The sequence below is a fragment of the Labrus bergylta genome, chromosome 6, assembly GCF_963930695.1.
Source record: "Labrus bergylta chromosome 6, fLabBer1.1, whole genome shotgun sequence".
NCBI classification, from domain to species: Eukaryota; Metazoa; Chordata; class Actinopteri; order Labriformes; family Labridae; genus Labrus; species Labrus bergylta.
In genome coordinates, this window is record NC_089200.1 from 32121164 (window position 1) to 32141177 (window position 20014).

General features: G+C 44.6%; 1 protein-coding gene across 2 annotated transcripts; it reads left to right on the forward strand.

Annotated features, from left to right (window-relative positions):
* The first annotated feature begins 60 nt into the window (after window positions 1–60).
* Window positions 61–18597, forward strand: si:ch211-129c21.1 (uncharacterized protein LOC563087 homolog). Of its 2 annotated transcripts, XM_020653537.3 has the most exons (14): window positions 79–238; window positions 8266–8811; window positions 9356–9498; window positions 10822–10884; window positions 11254–11352; window positions 12756–12855; window positions 13739–13849; window positions 14066–14217; window positions 14460–14632; window positions 14744–14900; window positions 14979–15201; window positions 16036–16151; window positions 16510–16729; window positions 16844–18597. In XM_020653537.3, the coding sequence occupies exons 2-14, from the start codon at window positions 8703–8705 to the stop codon at window positions 17608–17610; spliced, it is 2433 nt and encodes an 810-aa protein (XP_020509193.1). In that variant the 5' UTR covers window positions 79–238; window positions 8266–8702; the 3' UTR covers window positions 17611–18597. The 2 variants fall into 2 exon arrangements, with proteins under 2 accessions (XP_020509194.1, XP_020509193.1); XM_020653538.3 differs by lacking the exon at window positions 8266–8811 and having other exon boundaries at window positions 61–238.
* The last annotated feature ends 1417 nt before the right edge of the window (window positions 18598–20014 follow it).

Below are 20014 nucleotides of genomic sequence, written 5' to 3' on the forward strand. Positions count from 1 at the left end.
AGTGTTTTTTTTGAAGAAAGGTAGAGTCAAACGTCACATGAGCAGGCACTGCCTACCGCGGGGAGCTGCATGATAATCGCTCCCTGCAGGAATAAAGACGAGAAGTGAACGTTACAGGTGGAGCCAAGAAGAGCGTCGAGCCGGATCACAGACCTGAAAAACACCCTCAAACCCTTTTCTTTTTTTAAATTAACGTGGATGCTGACAAGTCACGGTCCCGGTCCCGGTGTCGGTCCCGGTGAGTGTTGGAACTCGTCTATGTTCTCACTTACTGACTTGTTTGTGTGCAGCTTCGTCCCAGCAGGCTGCTGGTTCTGGGAATTGGATTTGGCAACCCGTGGTGTAACTTCTGTGTCTTATCTAAGATTATGGGAAATCCTAATCTAATAATAGAAGCCGAAAGCTCAGCAGCAGTGGGATATACGATAGTCTGCGTGGAAAGCCTTCACTGCAGGCGGACACAGACGTGGAAATAAAACGCTTTAAACTTCTGGTTGGGGTCGAGGGGTGCATGGAAAGAAGTCCAGCTTTGGACCTCAAGAGAAACTGTTTTCATGACTTTAAAGTGCAGAGATTTCCTCCTCTGAAAATCCTCATAGAGTCTGCACACACTCAAACTAACCTCCCTGTCTAAGTCTATAAAATAGAAACTGATGGCTTGGTTCTATGTTTTAATCATGTGCACGTTTCTCCACGGAGCTGAAATCTTCACAGCTGTGTAACAGATTCATTAACATCAGAACTAAACATGCCAGTGTTTTCATGATGTGACTACAGTCCACTGAATGCTAGGTCTGAATATAGAACCCTGAGCAGCTTGTTGTGGATGGAGAGAATGATAGAGCTTGATGTTTGTGAGAGAGCAGATAGAAACGCTGTCAGCGCACTCGCTCGGGGGATTGTCCAATTGTAGCTGTCACACTGCAGCTCACACAGCACTGCGTGGTCAAAGCTGGCTCTGATGCTCTTTACTTCACTTTTTAATATATATGCACCATAGCTGTTAAAGCTTTCCACACCTCTATAGCAGTACAATCTCAGTGATTTTAACAATCAGTAATATGAGAACCAAAGCTTTGAGAAACAGATCTTCACATTTAGTTTTACCAAATGCTTCCTCTTCCAATTTTTTGGCCGTTAAAAAGAGGAATTATGGTAAATGGACTTGAGCTTGTATGTTTTTTTACACACCTATTCACACACCGATGGTAGAGGCTGCTGTGTAAAGAGTCCATCAGTATTAACTCATCCATTCATACACTGATGGTAGAGGCTGCTGAGTAAAGAGTCCATCAGTATTAACTCATCCATTCACACACTGATGGTAGAGGCTGCTGAGTAAAGAGTCCATCAGTATTAACTCATCCATTCATACACTGATGGTAGAGGCTGCTGTGTAAAGAGTCCATCAGTATTAACTCATCCATTCATACACTGATGGTAGAGGCTGCTGAGTAAAGAGTCCATCAGTATTAACTCATTCACATACACATTCACACGTCGCTGATAAAGCAGTGGAATCAACTTGGGGTTAAGTGTCTTTCCCAAGGACACATCGGACGTGTGTCTGCAGGAGCTGCCCCAAAGTGAATCACAAACAGTGGGTGCTCTATGTGGTATCTCTACACCCCCTAATATAATATGGAGAGGTTTGACCTCCTGATGCTTGTAGCTTTGTCTCTGAATACGATAATTAAGAAGGTGTCTGTGTGATTCTGTGTATGTGGTTTTCAGTTTCAGACAGTTACATAAAATCTGTTCCTCTGGATTGATTTTCAATCTAAGCTGCTCGCCACATTTGGTTGTGTTGGGTGTTCCCATCTGTCACTGAACTTGTCACACAACTCAGGCAAAGTTTTCGGCTCATTTTGTGCCCCAGCTCCTGCTCAGACTTGCCTGTGTGTGTGTGTGTGTGTGTGTGTGTGTGTGTGTGTGTGTGTGTGTGTGTGTGTGTGTCCTCCGTGTTTGCATGCGTTCACACACAATCAGACCCGTCTCTCCACTCAGGAGAGAGGCGGCGCTCGATGTGTTCTTTGCTTATTGTCTTTGTTTACTGCTTTGACTCTTAGTTATCCTTCAGCTTAATGACACGTTTCATGAGAAGCTTGAAAAGTGTCCACGCTGCAGCTTTTTTCAGGTAATTACAACTTTCCTACACCACAAAACAAAAGGTGGCGAGCTGCTGTCATTATGGTGTGAAGAGCGGTTTTGTTTTTAGTCATTGCTGCTTGCAATAATATAACCTGCTGCTGAACTACGGGTGTGTTTTCCATGGTGAGTGTTTCACAACAGAGTCTCTGACACAAGGAGTGTCAAAGGTGAACACCCTCCCACAACAGGTTTCCTGTTTAGGCCCCTATGGGGGAATTCTGTGTCACAGCTTGCCTCATAAGCCGGGCCTGCCATGCAGCGTGCTGTTGAGCTTTACGTTTGTGTGGTGCTCGGAGACAGACAGAAAATCAGTCAGTGACTGGAGCAGCATGGAACGTGTGGAGCAGTTAGTCAGCCACACAGGTGAATCAGTTAGAGCCAGGGGAGGCCTCGTCCATACAGCACACAGCGGCCTAATGCAAATGCAGCACACTTCACCCGAGGCCCTCACTGTCACGGCTCTCTCCAGCTGCTCCACTGTTCACACAGCTCTGTGGATGTGCTGTGAGTCACGCTGGTGACAGCACTCTGCTTGTCTGTGCATGTTTCTGACGCTGCTGTTTATGAGTTTTGACTTTGAACGCAACACGTAAAGTTGTTGTGAAGATTCAAGGAGGAGTTGTGCAGATATGGCAGAGAGAGTCCTGAACTGACTATAAATATCCTCAGTGCTTCTTGTGGTCGGAGTGTCTGGAGATACAGCTGCAGGGCTTCTCCAGCTCATTGTGCCGCTTCGTGTGAAGCCTTTGAACTCACAGTTGTTCACACTCTACAACCACCATGAGGAAGAAAACCCAGCGGCTAACACGGTGCAAACCTTTTCAGGTTTTTTAGCTGAGCATAAAGGTACACGTGTCACATGCACGTTCACATTTACATTTGGGACCGGCAGAGACGCAGAGAAACTGTTCTAGTCACACTTAGTGTAGTGTAACAAACCCAATATGGTTTAGAAAAGTCACTTGAGGGATGAATGTGGAAGCTTTTCGGACGCGTGCTTAGCTCGAAGAAATTAACACAATCCATTTATTTTAAATACTTCTTATCAATAAAGGAAAATATGACAAACCACTACGTCTATAAATAAACAAACAAATCCGCGTTGGATGCGTTAACTCCGACAGGCTGACACGGTAGAAAAATTGCTTGCCTCCATCAGGAAATAAGGAAATACCATGAAACAAAACAAACACATCATTTAACGTAGTGTTTGTCCTGGTTTGCAGATGTTCATTTCCCCTGATGTTGATTTTCTCTTTGCAAACAGGGCTCCAAATATCGAATTTCTTCAGAAACAACCACACAAGGCTTTTCTTTTTATGCAGACGATGTATTTCTCTTCAAAGATGAAAAGTCAAAGATGCTCTCCTGATTTATTCAAACCAACAAAGCAGGAAGTAAAGGTGGATTCCCCCTCATAGATATGTGATCATTATCTGGAAATGCCAGATTAACCCTTTGTTTATGTGTAAACAGATTTTTTTAGTATGATGGGAATCAAATGATTAAAAATGACACATGCATGTGTGAGCGCACGGGAAGGAAGGCACCGTCTCAGCGTCGTTTTCAGAACCTTATGTTGATTGGTCGTGGAAAACGAGAACATTGGCGAGTTCTGGTTCTGAACAACAAAAAGAAGCAGCATGACGTATTTCAAGTCACATGACGGACATGGCACGCTCTACGTTGTGACTGATGATAAAACGATATCAGCCCGAGCATTAAGCAGGTTTTTAAGGATATCTACTTACATGGATCATAATTTATCTTTATATTAGGACTGTCAAACAATTATCTTTTTAAATTGTGATTAATCGTTAAATTTCAACAGTTCATCATGATTCATTGCATGTTTGAAATTTCATTATTTCAAATTTAAAAATAAAACTTGTGAGGCTTTTATTTTGAATGTTTGTACTATCCTAAGCTGAGAGTACTTAACTCGCTGTGTGCTTTTATTTTGAAATAAAGTAAGGCCCTTCCTGTAGAGTGAAGGTTAGGACATGAAGTTAAGCACAGAAACAGGAAGTGGTTAGGGATCCCAAACTGAAGTCAAACAGCTCAAAGGAATGCTAACAAAGGTCAATGTGTGATGTCATAAGGTCAGTGTGTGATGTCATAAGGTGGATATTACTTTGGACTGGTCAGCTGAGCTGTCTGAAAGTTTGTTAAAGTGAAATGAGACATTCAAAGATGCAGCAGTGTCCTTCTTTTACATCACTGAGACTACAGGGAGACTCTGAGGACGATTATCTACGGGGAGCCTGAAGGGACAAAACAGCATGAGATTAATCGAGATTAAAAACATTAATGCATTAAGCAGCATTAGCCACTGATAATTATTATGACACCTTTCCTGAGCTTTAAAGCACTGAGGGACGGACAGAATTACCCGGTGAAGAGAGCAGAGTGAACCACAGTTTATTCAGTGTGTGGAGACACTGAACAGACGGAGTAGTGGAGTAAATATTTGACTCCAAATGAACGGTGATGTAGCTGGTTAGCTGCTGGGTGTGGTCACACATTGTTAATGTGTTCATGGTGATACATGTAAGAGGGAGACGGGCTGATCTGTCAGAGTTTCATCATCACATTTAGATTATCTGAGTCTGTCTGTCTTCAGTAAAGGTAAGTACACCTGGTGACTTTACTCCACAATCACCGCCTACACACACTCTGTCCACACGCACTCATGTTTCTGTGTGTGTGTGTGTGTGTGTGTGTGTGTGTGTGTGAGCATGCCTTAACAGGAAGAGAAAAGAGTGACAGCTGCTGCGTGCTCTTTTCTTGTCTCAGTCATACCTGTCTGTCTGCACGGTTTGGAGGGATCTGTCAAACCCTGAGAGAGACCCTCAACCTGCACACACTCTGCCCCCCACTACCCCAACCCACCACCCCACCTCCCCCCCACAGCCCGGGGGCAAGAGTATGCAAGATGTTGACGCTGTAACAACAAATGAGCAGTCCTAAACATGCAGCAGCTCGCCCCGCTGTGTGGAGTAACAACAAGGAGGGAGTGTGGCAGTTTGTTGAAAAAGAAGGTTGTTCAGAGGCGCAGGGGAGCGAGTGCTTGGCTGTCTCTCCAGGGAATCTGGAAGCTGTCATTTTCTGTCAACAGGCGAGGGCTCTGTGGTGTTTGTGTTCAAAGGATGCACCTCTAATGAAACGATCCGAGTGTTTTTCTCTCTGTGAGCTCAAATCTAAATAAGTGTTGCAAAGCAGCCGTGTGGTGCGGCGGCTTTGTAGCCGCGTGCACCACAAAGATAAGAATATAGTTTTTACCTGGCGTGTCTGCTCTTAAGTATGCTTTGTGTGTTATTCAGAGGAAAAAGTGCCTTGATATATTTTGAATGAGGCCACACCGCTCAGTTAGTCATAACAGAAAGAAAAAACTTGCCAAAGTCTTAAGTCTCAATTCAACGTGATTCCCCGGGTAGGGATGGAGCGTTAAAGGAGGGAATTATTGTGATCTGCATGCAAGCCCGAACCTGAACGATCCCCTCTGCTGCTGCATGAACCCTGCAGAGCCCAGAGGAAGCAGGTTCTTATCGGGGAGGAGGACAGGAAGACACAGAGTGCAGGAGGAAGGGGAGGGGGGGTGGGGGGGGGGGGTGATGGGCAGCGGGGGCTCTGCAGTTTCCTCTCATGACTTTTCATAATAATGTTTATGTCATACAACAGTCGAACAAGCAGTCTGATTGGACGGGAGGCTTTCCATGAGCGCTGATATAGAGAACATCGCATGGATGTATCACCTCACACATCACTGCATGTGTCACTCCATATATCACTCCACATATCACTCCATATATCACGCTGTGTATCACTCCATATATCACTCAGTGTATCACTCCATATATCACTCCACACATCACTCCATATATCACTCCATATATCACTCTGTGTATCACTCTATGTATCACTCAGTGTATCACTCCATATATCACGCTGTGTATCACTCCATATATCACTCCATATATCACTCAGTGTATCACTCCATATATCACTCCATACATCACTCCACACATCACCCCACACATCACTCCATATATCACTCCATATATCACTCTGTGTATCACTCCATATATCACTCCATATATCACTCAGTGTATCACTCCATATATCACTCCATATATCACTCCACACATCACTCCACACATCACTCCATATATCACTCTGTGTATCACTCAGTGTATCACTCCATATATCACGCTGTGTATCACTCCATATATCACTCCATATATCACTCAGTGTATCACTCCATATATCACTCCATACATCACTCCATATATCACTCAGTGTATCACTCCATATACCACTCTGTATCACTCCATATACCACTCTGTGTATCATTCTATATATCACTCCATATATCACTCCACATATCACTTTGTGGATATATATATCACTCCGTGTATCACTCCATACATCACCTCATAGATCACTCAATATATCACTGTGTATCACTCCATATACCACTCTGTGTATCACTTCATATACCACTCTGTGTATCACTCCATATACCACTCTGTGTATCACTCCATATATCACTCCGTGTATCGCTCCATATACCACTCCATGTATCACTCCATATATCACTCCATATATCACTCCATATACCACTCTGTGTATCACTCCATATACCACTCCGTGTATCACTCCATATACCACTCCATGTATCACCTCATATATCACTTCATATATCACTCAGTGTATCACTCCATCTATCACTGTGTATCACTCCATATAGCACTCCATATATCACTCCATATATCACACTGTATATCACTCCGTATATCACTCCATACATCACTCCATATATCACTCCATATATCACTCAGTGTATCACTCCATATATCACTCCATACATCACTCCATATATCACTCAGTGTATCACTTCATGTATCACTCCGTGTATCACTCCATATATCACTCCGTGTATCACTCCATACATCACCTCATATATCACTCAATATATCACTGTGTATCACTCCATATACCACTCTGTGTATCACAGAGAACAACAGACAAATAAATGTACATGATACAAAGTAGCAGGTCAACATGGATAGCACAAGCTAACCGCCGGTGTTTGTCACCTGCCTGTCCAACAGGAAGTTTTAGAACGAGCTTTATCCACTTGGTGTTTCTCCTCACTCTGATTATATTTTCTCTTCTTTAACGCTATGTCCACGTCCGTCATATTCAATCAATCAATCAATTTTTATTTGTATAGCGTCAACTCATAACAAGTGTTATCTTGAGACACTACAAAAAGCAGGTAGAAGACCTTACTTATTGTTATGTTACAAAAAGCAGGTAAAAGATCTTACTCATTGTTATGTTACAAAGATCTGGTCTATCCATCATGAGCACTTTAGCAAAGCAGCAAAAGTTACAGTGGTTAGAAAAAACTGCTTTATTAAAAGGCAGAAATCTTCGGCCGGATCCTGGGCTCATGACGAAACAGCCTTCACAGGCCTAGACTCGTGTTCAATCACTGAATTGTCTTCACTCCTAAACTCACCTGCTGCGCTGTCATTGGCTGGAGGAAACACACTAGCTCCCCCCAGAAACGTGCCGAGTCAACCAGAACAAAGCGGAACAGTAAAATCCAGTCAGAGGACAGAGTCTCTGCAGACACAGTCACCACCACACATGTATGGAGGCCCAGAAGAGACGATGGAGCAGCTTCACTTTAGGAGAAGTCTGTCTTTTATTTTGAAGGAACAAGCTGCTGACTCTGTCTTCACTTTAGGAGAAGTCTGTCTTTTATTTTGAAGGAACAAGCTGCTGACTCTGTCTTCACTTTAGGAGAAGTCTGTATTTTATTTTGAAGGAACAAGCTGCTGACTCTGTCTTTAAAGTTGGTGGAGCAGAAAATGAACATCTATAAGCTGCTGTATAACTTGTACTAAAGGAATATCACTGTGGAAGTGGAGGTGTTACATCACCCCCTCTCGTGTCATGTTGCCTAAATGTTGCAGCCGATGTTTTTGGAGGTAGCTCAAAGCTATACTTAAAGCCTATTTTTGATAGCAGGCACTGTAAGTCTCTCCACATCATGGATCTCTTTAATAATTAACTCATAGATGTTTTTCATATCTCTCTTAGAGGTTGGCACCGTGAAGATGATCTCCTCCAGCGCCCCACAGCAGTAGGCGGGCAGCATGGCTTCTGCTCCTCCTTCCAGAGAGGACCGAGGTGGCTCATTAACTCTTCGCTGGAGGCTAAAGCCAACATAGATATATCCGAGGCAGAGCACCCAACTTCAAACTGAGTCGAAGCAGGCTGACGTTTCCACTCCACTGTCCCCGTAGATATATATGAGCATAACATACATATGAGCTGCCTTTAGAGAGCCTGTGAAAACAGAGATGACTCGTGCCAGAGCGCCACATGTAAAGGAAAGAGACACAGACACAGTGTAACCATAGCAACACCTGGACTGAGACTCTGGACCATGACCCGTCTCTGATCGGGGCTCTTGAGGTGGCAGAGCTGGACTGTGCAGCTCCTCCACACTGAGACAAACCCGGGGACTCTGAGCCATGTCTCTTCTGACCGTCCTGAGCATCGTCTGTGGATGGATGCTCCACGTTTCATTCAGTGCACTCAACACTCACTACGGGGTCCCGCGCAAAACCGTCCCCTACCAGAGTAAGACCAACTTCTTCATTTACTCCTCAGTCTGTGTCTGTGCAGATGTTAACTGATGTGTTTGAGCACTAAACACATTTAAAGGCTTTCTATGTGATTTTTCGCACTTAAATAGAAATCAAGTATATCCCCTGAAAATAACTGTGAGTCATGACTGTCTACAATGGGTGTAACACCTGAGTCCCACTGTCTGTGATGTTTTCAGAGTTTTCAGAGTCCTATCTTCACTTTGTTTACATCGTCAGGACGGCCGGCTGACTCCTCCCCTCGTGTATAAAAGTTGTTTAATTGAGGGACTAGAGAAAAGAAGAATAACATACTGTACTCACTGCTTAACTGTGTTTCTAGATCACGCTCATTTCAGGTAAATTTACATGCAGTGTGAAGATACCAGCATAATAAAGATTGCTAGCATTAGCATGCTAACACAACAATGCAGCGCGAGTTGTTTTCATGCTGGTGCTCAAGGGCTCTTTTAAGCTGTTAACAGCAGCGGAGAGACATCACGACATGAATCGGCTAACTTAGATGTTTTCTTGTTTAGACGAGTTAGGGTCGTTCAGAGAAGAGGGGATCTTCAACTACTCCACCATGCTGATGAGAGAGGACCTGGGCGTGGTGCTGCTGGGAGCCCGAGAGGCCGTCTACGCTCTGGACATCAACGACATCTCTGTGAGGAAGGCCATGGTAAGAGCGGAACACCATGAAGAAGGAGTGTTGGAGAGAAACGTGTGAATGCTGAAAGCTTTTTTTTTTATTACTTATATTTTATTTTATTTTATTGATGAGGATACATCAAAATAAACACAGTATACAAACGTTAGTGTCAGTTTAGCCTCCTTTTAAATAGTCCATTCAGACTTTGTGATGGGTTTTAAAGTCACTCCACTTTTCCATTTTCCTTGGCATGCATATTGGTGTGGTCTTAAATTGTGTGTAAAGTTCTCCATATCATGTTGTTTTTCCACAATGTCCAACCAGTTGTATATTTTCCTGTGTTAAATTTCCCAGATACAGCACTTCACAAGTCTTAGGAAGTTCATAACCTAAACTTGCTTTCATTCCTTTCCACACTTCATCCCAGTACTCATTTTCACACATCATGTTCCCCACACTGTCTCCAGCAAGGCTGTGGGAGAAGTGAGAATCTTCCTTTAAGTTTTGGTGTGATGAAAAATCTCACACTATTTCTCTGACCGTATTCCCTCCACATTCTCGAGCTTGACGTTCTACTCTGTGTCCTACACATGTTATACCACTCCTCCTTGGTTATTTTTCTCTTTAGTTCCTTTTCCCGTTTATCTCTAATGTACAGAGTTGAAGTTGTTCTAGTTATCACCATATTTTGATACAACACTCAAATTACTACGAGCAGCTTTTCATTGAGAGATTCAAATATATAAAAGATGAAAATGAACATTTATGAAACTCTGCATGCAGCGGGTCGAAAGGCGTTTTTATCGGGGAGAATTAGCACGCCACTCACTTTGAGACTTCCGCAAGCCCTAATCAAGGATTACAGCTCGGTTTCCCTGAAACTTTTTAGCTCCTTCCAAATGAAGTCGTGTCTATTTGTGATCCCACATCAAAGGCTGTGAAGGTGTGGACATGAATTATGAGCAGTTCAGTCTCACAGTGTCAGATATGGAGGATTTCTTTTGTGAGGACTGACAAGGTGAAAGCTTCACAGCGTTTGGAGTCATCAGAGCTTGTAGAAAGCAGCGCCCTCTTTTGACATCTGTTTAGCGTGCGTCTGCATGTGGAAGTGAAACCAATGATCATGTGTGAGCTCTACATTAAAGTCTGTTGATTCATAGCGGTTCTTCAACAGATTGGAGTTGTTGTGCGTTAGTGACCCCGTCTGCAGGTACTTCCACAGTGTACTGACCGCTCTCCACGTAACCAAAAACAACGACATGTTTTGAGCGTTCAGCATCGCTGTGGTGCTGGGGGGTTGCGACACACGTTCCTTGCGAGCTCTGACACGCCTCCCTCTCTCTGTTGATGCAGGTGTATTGGCGAGTTACGGAGGAAAAGCAGAGGGAGTGCAAGTACAAAGGAAAACATCTCGAGGTTTGTGTAACGTCTTTGAAAAACACCCTTAGATTTCACTTGTAGGCTAAAGACGAGTGAAAGAGTTTTACTCCCCTTGTGCAGTTTTATCTCTCTGCATTAGTAAATCATTTATGTGCTACTCTTTTTTCAACTCCACACACTGAATTCTCTTTGAAGTGCTCTGCTTACAGCTACACGCCTGAATGTCCAAATAGAGGCATGAGAAGTAAAAAGGCCTGTGCACAGCCTTGACCCCTCTGGTCAGCAGCTCAGTTCAAGGCAGCTCGTGCCCTCAGTGTATGGACGTATGCGCCATGTTTGTGTTTTTTTGCGGCTGAACTAACAAAGCTACGACCTTGGCATTCTTTCTGCTGGATCGTGTTGCAGGTGGAATGCCGAAACTACATCCGAACCCTGCACAGGCTAAACGACACCACCATGTATGTGTGTGGCACCAATGCTTTCAGCCCCTCCTGTTACTACATGGTAAGTTTTCAATTTAAAGCTTATGTAGTCTAGATTTATAAATCTGCAGGCAGAACCTCTGTTGATGTGGAGGTTTGAGACATTCAAAATCTTAAGCAAACATTTTCCCCTATTCCTTAAAGTGAGATGTGTAGAGAGTAAGATGATAAAGGTATCTTACTATATGATCAGACATTAAAGAAACATGCTATGTTGAAGTGCTGGCTTCTCTGACAACAATGCAGCAGTCAGTATGTCCTCCTTCTAACTTTAGATTCTGCTCCTGAATGCTCTGGATTTGTTTGGACCAGAGAAGGTAGGCGCTTTTAAGACACGGCCGTTTTGGACGTTTGTCAGATATGAGAGCAGTTATCAGGTCAACAGGTGTTGCAGCGATGGAAGCGGTCAAGAGAAGTGGTTCAGGTAGAAGTGATTGTACCCGACCTAAAAAGTGGTTGAAGAAGTGGTGCGTCATTTTGTTGGTTTTGACGCTTCATAGGGTAAGGTTTCTTCTGAGTTTTTCAGGAGTTTCCTGCAAGTGTGAAAGTGCTAATGTTCAAAGTTAAACTTTAAAGTGCTGACAAAAGAAAATGTTCCACATGGAAATGCAAAGAAAGCTATTATTAGAATTCTGTTGCAGTGCAGCCCAAATAGTTTGACTGATCAGCCGTCATCTCATCACATCTTTCTACATTCATATTGATTCTCTTCTTGTACGCTCCTTGAGGTCACTTTGCGTTTTGGCGTTGCAGAAGCATGGCACAGTGGGAGCTCCACACACACATGCACACACACACACAGCTGCCCTCCCCCGCTGGACCAGCTGATCCCGTCTCTCCTCTGTAATGCCTCTGAAGATGTTACAGAGGGGGGGGTCACGTCACAGGGACGTAAATACCACGGCTTAAAACTGCAGCCTCAACAGGGCTATAGTTTAGGAATTGCGGTGGACCCTTGTGGTAACCAGTCAGATTTCAAGAGTGGGCCTGCAGCTCGAGCAAAGAACAAGTTTATCCGTGGTGCTTAATTATGGTGCGTTCTTATTCATAACTCCTTCATGTGAATGTGAGTGTAGAGGAGTTGGAGGTGTGTCTCTGGAGGAGAGCGGACACTTCAGTATGGAGGAGGCGTGGCTAAACAGCAGTTTGTTTTTGTTTCATCCTGGTGCTCAAGGGCGACATCTACTGGATCAGAAAATCACACATTCTTCCTTTAACTGGTCTCTGCAACATGTTATTTGTTCAAAGTAAAGTCAAAGATCAGGTCCCTCTAAAATGCACTTATATACAAGTTGTTTTTAACAGGCTTCAACATGCAGCCGCTCCTCAGATCCTCTGGTTCTGTCCCCAAACTGTGTCTGAATAGAGTAACACATTGTTTTCTTTATTTGTCTTTGCCCTCTGTCCCCTTCTGTTTCCGGGCAGACGTTCTTTAACGGACAGCTGAGGCTGGAGGGAAAGCAGGAAGAGGGAAAGGGGAAGTGTCCTTTTGATCCCTTCCAGAGATACTCCTCCCTCATGATCGGTGAGTGTTTGAGTCAGGTGTTGTTGCCAAAGAGAACAAAAGCACAGAATAGAGCTGAATGTTCAAAGTGCACCAACTGAAGGGAGCGGACGAGATAACCATTGCAGACTTTAATGTGAGCGCCGAATGCATTACTGCTCCCTCCACACATCCACTCAATCTGTGTTTGTAGAGAGCGCCAATTCATAACAAATGTTATCTGAAGACACTTTTAAAAAGAGCAGCTAAAAGACCTCACTCATTGTTATGTTACAAAGACCAGAGGAGCATCATGAGCACATTTAGCAAAAGTTACAGAGGAGAGGAAAAACATCCTTTAAGAGGCAGAAACCTCAAAACCAGACTCATGATGAACAGACATCTGCAGAAACTGAACAGGTTTGAAAAATGGGATAGAAGGAGATGCAGGAAGAAGGGGGATCCATTAGTAGAAGGCCGACCCAGAGTAACCGACGAGACCTAAGAGCTCAGGAGCTCCCAGGAAGATATGTGGTTAGTAACTGAGATTTACAGATAGAGAGAGAGGGCGAGAGAGAGACAGAGACAAAGAGAGAGAGAGAAAGAGAGAGAGAGAGGGCAAGAGAGAGAGACAGAGAGAGAGAGACAGAGAGGGCAAGAGAGAGAGAGAGACAAAGAGAGAGAGAGAGAGAGGGAGTCTAAGTCTAAGCCTATAGGAGAATAGCTACAGGACCTGGTCTACACCTGATCCAGTTCTAAAAGTACAGTGTGTGTCTGCCTCCCGGACTCGGACTGTTCCTCATTATTCCGGTTTAGATTAAGTTAATTCAGTTAATTAGAAAGCATTTGAATCAGACGTTATTTCAACATAATAATTCAGATTTCCAGGAATGTGTCCTCCTCACATCTTGTTCCTGTCTAACAGGAAGTGACCTTTATTCTGCTACATCCATCAACTTCTTGGGCTCGGAGCCGGTGGTTCTGCGCAGCTCCGACTTGGCTCTGCGCACCGAGTTCAAGAGCTCGTGGCTCAGTGGTGAGTTCCTCTGCCTCCTCCTCCTCCTCCTGCTCCTCAAATAAATAAAACGAAAACCTTTGAAAGTTTGATATGGTGGCCGGCATAGTGGAGAGGCAGCAGCCGCACTGCTGATGCATCATGCAGCTGATATCTGTTGATATCCTTTCAAGAGGCTGACACACATCAAAGTTTCTTTCTGCACTAAAACACTCGTTGCATGTTTGATGATTTCAGAGCCAAACTTTGTCTACATGGACTCTGTGGATGAGAGCGTCGACAGTGCTGAAGGCGATGATGATAAAGTGTACTTGTTCTTCAGTGAGAACGCCATGGAGTACGACTTCTACAGCAAAGTGGCCGTGTCTCGAGTGGCCCGTGTCTGCAAGGTATGATGAAGCCCAGAGTGAACCGGTCAGGCAGGGACGACTTCAGTTAACAGAGTCTGTGTGTGTGTGTGTGTGTGTGTGTGTGTGTGTGTGTGTGTGTGTGTGTGTGTGTGTGTGTGTGTGTGTGTGTGTGTGTGTGTGTGTGTGTGTGTGTGTGTGTGTGTGTGTGTGTGTGTGTGTGTGTGTGTGTGTGTGTGTGTGTGTGTGTGTGTGTGTGTGTGTGTGTGTGTGTGTGTGTGTAGGGGGATATGGGCGGCCAGCGGACACTACAGAGGAAGTGGACGTCGTTCGTGAAGGCTCGTCTGGATTGTTCCCTCCCTGAACCCAGCCTGCCCCCCATTGTCCAGGATGTCTTCCTGCTCAAGCACCACTACTGGAGGAAGAGCGTCTTCTACGCCGTGTTCACCCCGCAATCGTAAGCACTGGAATCAAAACCTTCAGCGACACACAAACTGCATTAAATGTTTTTTGTCTGTTCATGAGGTCAGAGGTCAGATTCAGTCATTTATGTGTTTGCTGTTTCCAGGGGCTTGTCTCAGGTTTCTGCAGTCTGTGCGTACGCCGTGTCCGCCATCAGAGACATTTTCAACGAGGGCAAGTTCAAGACACCTGTTGCAGTGGAGACCTCTCACGTAAAGTGGGTGATGTACACGGGAGAGGTGCCCGTCCCCAGACCAGGAGCGGTGAGTGACTGTGGGTATAAAATCACAGAAGGTGAAATCTCCCAGACACAAAACTAAAGCGAGTTGTCTTCACTTCAGTGCATTAATAATGTGGCCCGTAAGATGGGGATGAATCGCTCTCTGGACCTGCCTGACAAAACCCTCCAGTTCATCAGGGACCGGCCCCTCATGGACGAGGCTGTTCGCCCTCTGACAGGAAGGCCGCTGCTGCTCAAGAAGGGAGCTTTGCTGACTCGGATTGTAGTGGACAGTGTGTTGGCGTTGGATGGACAGAAATATGCCGTCATGTTCGTCGGCACTGGTAAGAAAATTTGACCTGAAGAGATGCAGGATGAAAGAAGGAGACGATGAGATCCTGAGTTCACTGTTTGAATATTTAAAGTTTAGATTTTCTCTGAAGTGAAATTCTTAAGTTAACAATAAAGGTAAGATAACATTTTTATTATGAGTCTGTATAAACAGGACTTTTCCAGACTTTTCTGACTGGGGGGGGGCGTTTGTGGTCACACACACACCCAAATGAATTCATTTTTTAACCCCTTCTATCCCCATTAATGATCTGGACTTGTAAGTAACACAATTTGGCAACATAAATCTTCTTAGTTGGATTCTTTAAGGACTCAAAAACAACAAACGTCTAACTTTCAGAAAAAGAAAAAGTCCTTTGAGATGCTGCTGAGAACTTTTTATTGGATGAGCAACTAAAAGAAGTAACAAAAAATGCAACTTCATTAACACATGAAACCCACCAGCAGCCTGTCGGAAACATCCAGAATAGGGATGTAGGGGCGGCTGTGGCTCAGTTAGTAGAGTCGTCGCCTCTCAACCAGAAGGTTGAGGGTTCAATCCCCAGCTGACAACATGCAAGGTGTCCTTGGGCGAGACCTTAAACTTGAAGGTCTTGAATTAAGTCCTGCCTCTGATTTGGCAAATAGCCAATCAGATTGTAAAGACACACCCCTGATTAGGACTACCTATTTTGATGGCACAACCCACTACTGTCACATAGTTGGGGCGGCTGTGGCTCAGTGGTAGAGTCAACCTGAAGGTGGAGGGTTCGATCCTGGTGTGACTGATTTCATTACATGTGTGTGTCATGGGTTTGAAACCCGCCCGCTCTTCTGTCTCCTGTTAGAAAACGGTTACATTCAGAAGGCTGTGAACTACGCGGGAGAAATGTTCATCATCGAGGAAGTACAGCTGTATGAAAACGCCGTCCCTATCACCATCCTGCGCCTCTCACCCAGCAAGGTAACTCCCAACATGGTCATCACCGGGGCGGTATGGTTTATGAGGTCATCACCGGGGCGGTACTGTTTATGAGGTCATTGTCTTTACCTGCTGAGGACTGCTGTGTTTATTTGCAAATGTTGTACAATAAGCCTTAGTATGAATTTATACCTCACTTTAAATATATTACTGTTTGCTCGTGTGTGTGTGTGTGTGTGTGTGTGTGTGTGTGTGTGTGTGTGTGTGTGTGTGTGTGTGTGTGTGTGTGTGTGTGTGTGTGTGTGTGTGTGTGTGTGTGTGTGTGTGTGTGTGTGTGTGTGTGTGTGTGTGTGTGTGTGTGTGTGTGTGTGTGTGTGTGTGTGAACGCGTGTAAACGCAGGGCCAGCTGTATGCAGGTTCAGAGTTGGGGGCGATCCAGATGCCCGTCAGTAACTGCAGCCGGTATGACACATGTGAGGACTGCGTCCTGGCCCGGGACCCGTACTGTGCCTGGGACTTCAGCACCGCGCTGTGCTCCTCAGTGCTCAGCCTTGGCTCCTCCTCCAAACCTGCATTACAAAGTCTAAAGGAGGGAGACGTCTCGCTCTGTCCTCGGCCAGGTTAATTCATTCATGATGTTTGATCTCATTTCTGGGAGTGCCAACCAGCATCTGAGGAGTTTTTATTAATTTGTATTCAGTCTGTAAAAACTTTGTGCTGGTGTCTTTTTTTAGATCCCGCAGCAGCTGTGGACTTCACCCTGGTGCCAGAGAACAACATCCAGCTGCCCTGCCAACTCCATTCCAACTTGGCACAGGTCCTGTGGCGCTTCTGTGACAAAACGCTTCACTCCGACAACAACAAATACTACATCTACAGCGGGGGCCTGCTCATCCTGAGCGCCTCTGAAGCGGACGCCGGTCTATACACGTGTAACTCGGTGGAGCACATCAACGGCAGAGCGTACAACAGGACCGTGGCCGTTTATCGATTACAGCTCTCCTTGGGCCCGGGACACAATGGCAGCACTACTCCTGGCAACAAGGTGACAGATTCCTCAGACTCTGCTCACAGTGTGAACACGGACGCACCAGGACCGGGGCCAGACCAGGGCAATGAGGACCCGTTGTCCCCCGAGACTCTAAGCGACGCTGGCAGGGTGACACGTCTGGAGGTGGCCGTGGCGCTCCTCTCTCTGCTCTGTCTCTGCCTGATGGGTGTCATACTTTGGATCTGGAGCAAAGGACACTGGGAATGCGTCAAGTTCGCACAGCGCTCCGGTGCAAGTGAGGCCAAGAGGCAGTCGGCCGAGTACATGCACATCCCGAACAGGACTTCAGAGATCAAGCTCCTGGGGCCGGATTGTGGTAGACCCTGCAGTGCCAATAATAATCACTCTGCTGTTGACTTCAAAGGGAACGGGGAGCACCACTTCACACCGATGGCCAACATTTCAAGTCTGGACGGTCTGGGATACATAAACGATGAGTCAGAGATCTGACGATCGTCCTATAGGTGTCCTGCTGTATAAAAGCTTTCCTCATTAGACATTCTTCTGATTGTGCTCCGACCTTCTCCACATCAGTCTGATGTTCCCTGATGACTTTTCAGGAGTTCTGGAGGAACCTCTCCTCCACTAAGTGGTTTAAAATTCATTTTTTATAAATGTATTTTTTGTACAATGATTGTGTAATATATAATGTGTACAGCTAAGACCTTTTTTTTCAACCACTATTTATTTGTCTCAATGAAGTTCTTATTCTAAGTCTTAGAAAGAAAGTCGATAACGACATTTTGATCTTCAGTTTCCAGGCACATTTCAATCTGCTGTTTAAGGAGCAGTATGTAACTCTGACACCTAGTGTTTAAAATGGGTACTGCAGTCTAAATTCTAAACATTGTAGAGAGCTGATCTCCAATATTGATCCTAGTTTGAGCACGTTTCTGCTCGTGGAGCTTATTAGAAACATGCAGAGGCTTTTTAGGTCGGGTACAATCACTTCTATCTGAACCACTTCTCTTGACCGCTTCCATCACTGCAACACCCGTTGACCTGATAACTGCTCTCATATCTGACAAACCGAGGGGCGTCCAAAATGCCCGTGTGGGGGGTGTCTTAAAAGCGCCTACCTTCTCTGGTCTAAACAAATCCAGAGCATTCAGGAGCAGAATCTAAAGTTAGGAGGAGGACATACTGACTGCTGCATTGTTGTCAGAGAAGCCAGCACTTCAACATAGCATGTTTCCTTAATGTCTGATCATATAGTAATGTTAGTCTTGATCATTCAGAGAGCTAACGTTACAGTTTGTAGATTATGATGGCTCCTTCACTGTTTAAAAAGAGGGTAAAGTCATGTGACTGCTTTAAATGTTCTTTATAGAGGGTGAAGCAGCATGTGGGTCTCTGCTGTTAATAAAAGACTTCTTTGAGAGTTTGAAACGTGTTGAGTTGTCGGTTCTCTTTAAAAAAATAAATGAATCAAACTGATGTCCTTGTTGTCTTGATGTCTTTGAGCAGGACTTCCTGTGGAGTTAACAGCCCTGTGACATGAACAATACGCCACACTTACCTCCGTCTGTCTGTCTGTGACAGAGAGCGTCTGTAAAGCGTTTTGAACATCAGCGCTCGAGCATCTTCAGATTTCATCTCAAACACGTAGTGAAGCTCTGAAGGGGTTGAAGTGGGTCTCTACTCAATTATTAATCAGTGCGGTGTAAGATACTCATCAGGAGGAGAACCAGTGTTACAGATTTATCTGAACAGGTGATACATGTATCATAGACGTCTCATGCTTCAAAGTGTGTTCATGCTTTGGGTCTGAATATTTTACAGCGTAGAGTTCTTATCAAAGCTATTAGTTTAGAGGTTCTTTATTCTAAAACAGCCAGTGGACCAACAACGAGCTGTTGGCTTCACTTTCTTCATTGACTCCACTTGTTCTCCGATGGTTTAATGAGGTTTCTTCTCGTACTTTGTGTTTAAGGCTTTCCATAAAGCTCACAGGCATTTTTTTTTTTCATCCCACTCAGTTTCTTTCGAAGACGTCTGAATTAATCAATACAAAAGCAGCATCTCTCTTCGAGGGGTGAATGAATCTACACTGAGGAGGAGGAAGACAAAGAAACACGCTCACTGTGAACACATTTACCCAGTGGTGGGCAGGAGTCCAAAATCTGTCGGCCCAGGGTTACGAGTACTTCTGAAGAATTTATTTATGAGTTAGTTATTCTGTTTTTAGACACAATTGGATGTTTTTATTTTACTTAAAGGTCACTCACCTCCTCCTCTTCAATCAGTTTAAATAAGTCTCAGAGCTCCTCAAAACATGTGTGTGAAGTTTCTTGTTCTAAATCCACTCTGATCCTGTATTTGATCATGTCTATAAACCCCTCTATTTCAGCCCTGCTCAGAACAGGCTGTTTCTGTGTCTGTACCTTTAAATATGTAAATGAGCTGTATCTGACCACACCCTCTCTCTGGAAAGGCCTGGGTGTACTCGGTCTTTCTCGCTCCATGTCCTATTGTTTACGGTGAGAAGGCAGACTCAGAGGTTCAGAACAAACACCTAGCTGTGGGAGTGTCACCTACCTGGGGGAGGGGTTACTGCCCTTTGTGATGTCATGAAGGGAAAATCTCCAAATGGCCTGTTTGAGCACACATTTTCTGAAAAGTGGAGCAGGCAGAAGACGGAGAGGATGGACTTTTCTCATCATTGGGGGGGTTGTAGACAGACTAGAGACACGTTAGAGTTAGAGGAACATGGGGAAGTAAATTTCACATCGTGTGACCTTTAACGCCTCGCTGCAGAGAGGCTCGGTCTAGTTTTGAGTTTTGTATATTCAACACTTTTTTATTAGATGTCCAGAGTTCATGTCCAGCTTTGAGTTTATGAACCATAAAACAA